Source organism: Pygoscelis adeliae, unplaced genomic scaffold (genome assembly GCF_000699105.1).
Source record: "Pygoscelis adeliae isolate BGI_AS28 unplaced genomic scaffold, ASM69910v1 Scaffold135, whole genome shotgun sequence".
NCBI lineage: Eukaryota > Metazoa > Chordata > Aves > Sphenisciformes > Spheniscidae > Pygoscelis > Pygoscelis adeliae.
Window position 1 is genome coordinate 2,189,819 of NW_008824908.1, and position 8,725 is coordinate 2,198,543.

The 8,725-nt window shown below is 37.4% G+C and overlaps 1 protein-coding gene across 1 annotated transcript in view; it reads left to right on the forward strand.

The window, feature by feature from the left end:
- The window catches only part of BLOC1S4 (biogenesis of lysosomal organelles complex-1, subunit 4, cappuccino), a 9,265-nt gene extending 2,866 nt beyond the window's left edge, over positions 1 to 6,399 (forward strand). Inside the window, exons 2-5 of the mRNA XM_009324943.1 lie at positions 319 to 390; positions 1,387 to 1,488; positions 2,226 to 2,360; positions 5,618 to 6,399. Of these exons, the coding sequence (XP_009323218.1) occupies positions 319 to 390; positions 1,387 to 1,488; positions 2,226 to 2,360; positions 5,618 to 5,716 (408 nt within the window). The 3' untranslated portion in view covers positions 5,717 to 6,399. The remainder of the gene's footprint in view (positions 1 to 318; positions 391 to 1,386; positions 1,489 to 2,225; positions 2,361 to 5,617) is intronic.
- Positions 6,400 to 8,725: the final 2,326 nt, after the last annotated feature.

Below are 8,725 nucleotides of genomic sequence, written 5' to 3' on the forward strand. Positions count from 1 at the left end.
AGCGGGGAGCAGGTGGGACGGCGAAAAGGGGTGTCGCTTGAGGGCGGCTCTCTGCAGCGGGGCGGCTTGGCCGCGTTGGAGAGCGGGGCGGCTCAACACGCTGCGCCGGTTACACGGCCTCGGTGTAGTTTTTGTGCAAGACAAGATACACCGGTGTGTCTGGTCACCTGCGCTTAACGTAGCCAAGAGGTGGCAAAGCTGTGGGGTTTCTCTGAAGCTGGTTTTAGCCTGGCTGATGTCTGTACTCGGAGGTTTCGTTTGGGAGAATCTGGGGGTTTTTGTCTTTTCAAATACCTTTAAAGGATTTCTGTTTTGCAGATAGAAAGCTTAGACAAGAGTCTAGAAGATTTGCTGACCAGAGTGGATGAATTTGTGGGAATGCTGGACATGGTATGTATAACTTGAATATAGTTGCATTTTTGAAGTCAGAATACAGTTTAATATGTACTCGGTCTCATTTAAAAGCACGAGATGGGAAGCAGCCTTCGGCCTAGGCAGACAGGTTCTGGTACGAAAACACACTTGATAATTAGATAACTCACGGATGAAAACTACTGAACTTTCATGTCAGAGCAAAATATGCCCATATAGCTCTATAACTGCATATTTACATAATTCCGTTTGTATATTTGTCTGTGTACATATGTGGAATCCAGTTTTGAATGGCATAATGATAGATGCTGAAAAGGACAATACAATATTCTGCTTCTCCTTTAAAATGCATAAAGATATCCTCTCTGGGTTTTGTCATCAAAGTATCTAATCAGAGTTGCCAAACCTCCAAAACTAGATTTGTCTTTAGGGGGACCCTTTCTTACCCTTTCATCAGAAAGGCAGCTTTGTTTGCATTTTCACATGGGAGGAGACAGGGAAACTGAACGGAAAGTTTCTATAAGCTGACACTGGTATACAGGCTGTCTTTTAAAGCATAGCACGTGTGTTTCTCCTGCGCTACTCTAAGGAGAACTTTAACCAATTAAAAAAAAAAAGATTCTGTGGCCTGGCTTTTTTTTTTTTTAAGCAAAGTTGAGGAAATGCACAGGTAGTAAAACATAAGTAAAAATTTTAGTTTAATATATTTGATTCTTTAGTGTGTCTTGGGAAATGTTCCATCTCTTAGTCCTAATAAGGCTGAAGCAGCCTATTTTTAATATAATTACAAAGGTAAATATTTGCCTATGCAAAATAAAGTTTGTTCAAAGGCACTTACTAAACTGTACAAAGAAGCTAGCTTATTAGTTTTAATCTAGTTTTCTTATACTAATACTAATCTAGTATTTTTAGACTATGAGTTTTAATCTGTTAATTGCTAATGGTTCTAGTTTCTGGAATAAAATCTACTACTTAACATTTTGACTTCTGTATTATTTCCTCGAATCATTTTAGATTCGAAGTGATTCCTCTCAAGTTGTCAATGAAAGTATACCTCAAATTTACACAAAAGCTACAGAAATGAGACAGATATACAGGAAGATTGACAAACTAGAGGTATGTATTTGATATTCCATTTCTCAATAGGGGAAAGAATCAATAATATGCTGTAATTGTGTGCCTTGTGCACGTGCGTGCACGTGGAGTGGGTTCAGGTCCGTTTTGCTCCCCATGTCCAATCTGGGTTCAATACTTCAGGGTTAATGAAGAGAACCCAATTTATTAAGAATTTCTGGAGACTACGGGCATTCTATAACAAAATGCCTCTTTAAAAAAAAAAATCATATTTTTTTTTATTTAGTGCTTGAAGCAAGGCAGCCATCTTTCTTTTTTTGGAAAGTAATAGTACCACTTTTTCTTTTTTTTTCTTTTTTTTTTTATAGTATCTTTCAAAGTTACTGTCTTGGGAGCCATTTGGAGACTAGTAGAATGAGAGGTCTGTTGATCCCTGGTAAAGCTTCAAAACTGATTCAGATCCTTGGTGCCACTTTTAGTAGAAAGGCAGATAGGAGTCTAAATTCTAAGAAGTCTAAATTAGTTATTTGAAAGGCAAATAGGAAAAAGAAGACTGATTGTTTTATTAGATTTAACCTGTTTTTGCAGCCTTTTAAGTATCTCAAGTTATTTTTAGCAATAAAATGGACTTGTAGGTGGAAGGGAAATAGATCATGTTGTTGAGGAGTTTTTGACTCCTCATTTAATTAATGGAACTTTCACCACTGTTGTGCAATACATAATCCTGTTTTAATTTGTTAGTGAAAAAGTTGGATTTCTTTTGTTTTTTTTCACACTAGGCTTTTGTGAAGATGGTTGGAAATAGCGTAGCTGGACTGGAAGAACGGGTCATAAAGGCAGAAACAGACCTTGGAGCTTTTCCGAGCACATTCAAGAAAATCTTGCACACAATCAGCATACCATCCTTCCTTAATGTAAGTAAGCTTTTATTATCATGTGACCAGCTTAGTTGCTCTGCTTACCAGAGTGGGTGATTACAATAATAGTAAGTTTGTTGCACATATATCTGAATTTAACTGTAAAACTTTCATATACTGTATTAGGATTTTTGCAAAGTTCTCGGACTTAATTAAAAAAAACAAACCCAAACTTAAAAATCACAAATTCTTACAAGGATTTGTGTAACTTTCCAAAATAAGGCTGAATACATGAAGAAGGGAACGTGAAGGGCACGAACAAGCCCATAATGAACAAGGCATTATATTAAAGCACCCCTGATCTCTGATGGTATGCGAAGCAATTAGAAAGAGCCTGTACAGACAACACTGTTAAAGGATCATACAGCATTAAGAATATCACTGCAGAAATGTTACCGAAAAAGGAGATGAAAACTACACTGCACAATATTTTTAAAATAAAGATTCTGTTTATACTCAGTCCACACAGTTCAGTAATCATGTAAGTACCTTGTTAAACTTTCTAAGGGTGCACATTTCTCTACCTTTTCGTCATTACTACCTGTGGACTGTTTCTCTACAGAAGACTTGAAGTGCTCTCTCTAGTATGTTTCAAAGAGATGCCATACCTAGCCTTAAATGCTGGCACTATGCCCTGATTTTAAAATAACCTTCTGGTTAAAAAAAAAAAAAAAAAAAGAAAAAAAATCTTATGAACCACCTGATGCTTCTTGGCATCACCTGCCAGTACACCGTTTATAAGTACTCCTCCTTGCGTCTCATCAGCTCCCAGTTTCTTTTTTTTATCTTTTCCTATATTCATCCTGTACTAGCTCAGGTTTCTGTATCATAATACTGGTGAGAATGCTGAAATAAAGTAGGTTTGCAGAGGGGGAGAGGAAGATGGCTGGGACTGTTGAAGCATTTGTGTTCCTACATATTGCAAGCACATGTGGCAGCAGAGAAAAATAGTTGTAAAAAGAATATGTATTGTCTTGGTAAGACTCAGTTCAGGAAACCTGTTCTTCACTGCTATTTCCTGTGTAGTCTTTAAGTTAGTTAACTTCTCATTCTGTCATTTTTCTTTGGTGTTGAAGTTTAGAGAGATGTCATTTTTTCTTAAAAAACAACACAAAGCTGCTATTTATGGGCCAATTGCAAAAACAAACAACTTCAGCAGTTGTCTTGAATATTCAACAGTATTTTCCATTTTGTTGCTAAACCACAGAATTAATAATCTTCAATTGAAAAGTTTGAAAGTTCTAATAAAGTGCTTTTTTAGTGTTGCGTGGGAACACTTTGTCAGCTTAGCAGTTTTTCCACAATTAGTAAGGTGTAAGGTCTTTGAAAGTGTCAGCAAGCTGACACTGGCACGTCCAGTGGTTTCTTGGTTTGAGTATGGATAGCAATAAAATCAACCCTCAGAACTTACTGGTATTAACTGATTAACCAAAAGGCAGGTTACTATTCTGCAGTGGTACTGAGTATCGTGTATCTGTTTTCACTAGTAAACACAAGCATATCTGAATGAAAATGCCTACAGAGATTTCTCCTCATGCCTAACATTTAATTAGCTCCCTCGGTACATCAGCCCTTCAGAAGAGAAGGCTATACCAGTATCGTGATTTTTCACGGTAGTTGTAGTTCACGTTTTCCTGCTACAACTGTACTGTAGTCAAGTCCCCTCACTCTCTTCCCATTTAAATGTATCTGTTTCTTTACACAAAGGATATATTTTGTATTTCTTAAGCTGTGTATTTGTAATCTCACTTTCAGATTTTGCCCCAAGTTCTTCCCTTGTGAATACCAGGCAGTGTAAAGTACAGTACTGTAAGACTTCTAATATCACTAAGGATGTAGACTCTCTCAAAAGGTAAAAATGTCTGCTAAGCAGCTGCAAAAACAACTATTCATAAATGTGTACTTAGGCAACTGTGGGTACTGTGCCTGCCTATGAATTTCCTCACGGGATTGCAATTATCTTCTTCTTGCACATACGCAAATACAGTGCCTCTTACATCAGTGTCATGAGTTGCAGAATACCTGTGACCTTAGTTTCCCTTGCTTGCAAGGTGTTTTCTCATAGGGCAGTACAAGATAGGAAATAATTTTTAAAAACAGAACTTTGATTTCGAAGATTGTTTATACGTTTGGCAAAACTTCTGATATAGAGAACACTGATGCACTCTTTATAGATCCAATCTTTGTTTATATTTTTTATTTCATCACCATCTTGAATGGCAAAACAAACTTATTTCAGAGAAATTAATGGTATCGTAAAGTTAAAGACAAATATAATGTCATAAATCAATGCATTCCAAACACCAAGTATACTCATGATACTTGGTATGCTTTTAATTTATTATTGGTGGAGACTCTCAATTTCCTCATCCCAGACAGGCAAAAAAGTATCTGAAGAACTCTGCAGACAAACTGACTGAGAGCTCTGCAAAATAGTTCACCAAAATCTTTTCGTAAGTCCAAAAGAATTTTTAATGAATGAAGTCTTGATTTCGAGCCTTCTATTTAAGACCATATGTTGAAAACGTACACTGGCTCTGTGTTGCAGTGCAGCATTATTTACATGCAGGAGGGCTGACACAACAGTCAGTAGTGGTCCTTGCTGTTGTCCCTTTAAATGAGCCATTTGGTATAGCAAAACAACGTACAGTTAATATTTAAAAGAAACTTGTACACTCTTCCTGAAAAACAGTGTAACAGCTCTTTTCCAGTGCACTACCATATTACTTTAAACACGTATGTCACAGTACATACATTCTAACATGTATTTGATGAAGAAGCTCAGCAGGAGCAGCAACCTTCTCGAAAGAAGCATCTGCTAGGTGTGTTTCCATCTGCAGACTTTTTTAACTAAGTAAATGAGAACACAGGCTAGGGTTAACTCAAAGGAAGCAGCTGAGGAGAACTCAAAGGCCTGAGCAGGACAGGTAAAGGTATATGGCTTTGGAGGGATGAAGGTTACAATGATTATACCATCAGCTGGAAAAGATTACCCGTTTGGCTGCTGCAAAGCTGGCATATCGTACGCTTTCCAGGACTGCGTCTGTTCAGGTGATAGAATGGCAAAAGTCAAAGGCTGCTTTTCTTCACTAACATTAGGAATATGCTAGACCCATCTGAGCTATGATTAAAAATTCGCCTGACTAAGGAGATACGCCTTTAAAACTCTTCTTGTTTTGCATTTTAGCTCTGCAGGCTTTGTTTTAAAACTTGCTTTTTTAAGAAGGCAAAAAATAAATTTATCTAATTTGCAGAAATCGTCTTCCTCACGACAACAACAGACCCTCTATGAACCTCCAGCCCTCTTCAAGACTGAAGACTATTTTCCGTGTCTTCATGAAGCACCTTATTGATGATTTCTGCTTTGGGATTGACGTGAATCAGCCAGAATAGAGACAGCCAAGTGAAAAAAATGCTAACCTCAAAATAGCTGCATTTCTGAGCATTATTGATGGCATATTGCCATTCTGATTCTCATTGTCTTCCTTCAGGCAGTATTTTCAGGTAATCTTTGTTTGTGTACATTATTTCAAAAGTCTTCCTAAAACACAGTATAAATTTTCAGATTATATTGGGGAAGGAACTTAAGACTACTTCTGCATTAGATTTTTTTTTTAAATACAGAAATAATAGGAAACATACTTTATATATAAAATCTTTTAACACATAAATATCTGTGCTGCTGCAAATGTAAATAGCTATACCACAAGGATGTCTTTCCCTCCCCTGTCTGTCCCCTCTCCCCCGCCCCCATACTGATTGAGGTGAAAGAAAAACTATGCTTAAAATCATCTACTCCGGTTTTGGAATCTGGTCCCTGCAGTTTGTACAGAGAAATGCACCACGTTGGGATGTGCAAGTTGCAAGGGGAGGACTTGGGAGATCGGCGAGGAGTCGAGGACACAGCTCGATGCACGTCATCTAGTCCCAGTTCACAAAGCAAGCATCTTGCCCCCGCTGATGATCATCAGGTCACAGTGACCTGAGCTTCTTGTTATTGCAGCATTGTATTGTTTGATGTGTAACCAGGTGGGCATGATACATATATATATATATATATAACCTGCTGTCAAAAAGTATCTAAGCTGAGGGGACGTCCCTGGACTGAGCCTCAATTGGGCGCCTGACCAGACTGTCTGCTTTTCCCTCGCAACCCTCCGTGCAGTTACTGTGGCTCCCCACGCTGATTGCAGTGTGAGTATATTATCAATAAACTAATAGCTACTTAACTCCTGTTGTGGTCTTGCATTTCACCTGACAGTATCAAGCTGCACCATTGTTTCCGAGAACCTTTTTGCATACAGCCTCATATAATATCAAGCGGGTGTTAATCCTAAATTGTTGTATTCCTCTGAACACAATTTTACCACTGCTGTTTTACTGCCAATATAACTCACTACAAATATCCAAAATTCAAATTTCAGAGGAATAAGGAATACGGGAAACAACAACATGCCTGCTGGTTTTGTGTTGCAAGCACGCAAAAAGGTATGCAGTTGTAGAGTAAGGATTATATATTAATAGATAAAGCTTTGAAAACCATACGGTCTTGTCTCCCCACAGCAGCAGGGACCAGGTTCTACACAGTATCTGAAGCAACATCTAGTAAAAATTAAAAAAAAAAAAGTGAAGTCAAAATTAGTAGGCTCCACAAGCAGTTCTAATGTAAAACTTACCTGAATTTTAACATAAAGAGCCTAGAAAAATAACTACAGGTAAACATGCAGAAAGGAACAGACATTTGGCTTTGAAGAAGGGCTCCCCGCTGCATCCCATACTCCTTGCTTTCATAAATATTTCACTATTTAGATGTTCCACTGCAGCAACAGTTGTGTTTCCAAAAGGCGTGGTACCTTTCAGTTTATGCATAAATAATCCTTGAAGGCTTATTACTCCTCAGTGAAATCTAATTAAATGACATACCTATAACTTAGTGTAGCAACATAAGGCTACAGCCAAATACTCTTAAACACACTAATACTGACATCACAAAAATTTTTAAAGTAAATTTAGAACAGCTTTCTAATTAAATGAACCGACTGCTCAAATAACAACTTTTTCCTCTGCTGAACGGAGCTAAAATGCAGTTATTTTTAAACAGATTATATAATTTAAAATATTAATAAAGATCTTAGCAAGCTTATACAGCTGTGTATTTGTCATGCAATATTGTTCATATTAATAAGAAAAAATTCACATATTCTGAAGTGGGCATTTATGTTAAACAGTTGTATGGAAAATGTAAGTTAATCTTCAAAGCACACCACAAACAAAAATCATGCAATTCCTATAACTAGTATAGTTCTATGTTGGAAATGCTCCAAAATATTTTTATTACTGAAAATAATGGCCGGTACGTGGAAGATTTATTAAGGAAATGCTATAAAAGTACAGGCAATAAATAAATTGTGGCTTTTTTTTATACATGATACGGAATAACAAGGTCACAGTTCATCTGTAAACTATAGTCCAGAAAAGTTATAAAATCAAGGCATTCTCATAACACTGACAAGATCCACACGTGCACTCTGTTGTTGAATTTGTGCTACCTTGGCTGTCTCCTTGTTCACGGTCAGTCTCGCCAAGCAGGGATAGCATAAAAAAAATCCCAAGTGTTCACACTCAATAAAGAAAGACTCATAGAACACTCCTTTATTCTGTCTGCTGTTGTTAACCTTGTATTAGTGTAAAACCAGTAATAACTATATTATGAATTAGGCTCAATATTTACTGTTTTTGCCAGCTGCAAATAAAATCTAAATCTCAAATTCCACTGATCCCAATATTTGTACGCCCAGAAAGCTGTAATTGTATCTTTCTCTGTACAATATTTATCTTTCTCCTCTTGTTTGGGTTCCAAGATATGAAGCCAGTAACAGTAGCGCTACATTGCCTGTTTTTAACATGAAGAGCTCTTCAGATAGAACTGATGTAAAGCAAGACATTATGTTCAATGAGCTGAGCTGCTAAAGGTCGGTTATCGAGTGTGTGAAACAAGCTAATGTTTAATATCAACAAAACAGTCTACACACAAATCTTACTTTTCTTCTATGACATGAAGCAAAAATTTTAAAGTTATCCTAGCAGAGATAATGTTAAAAGTTTTTATATTCTCAGGTATGTTTTAGGCGAGTGTCTAATTGAAACTAATGCTGCAGCTTACTAAAAGTTACCTGTTTACTGTAAGATGTATATATATCCTGCTAGTGGACGAGGGAAAGGCTGTGGATGTGGTCTGCCTGGACTTCAGTAAGGCCTTTGACACCGTCTCCCACAGCATTCTCCTGGAGAAGCTGGCGGCTCACGGCTTAGACAGGTGGACTCTGCGCTGGGTCAAAAACTGGCTGGATGGCCGGGCCCAG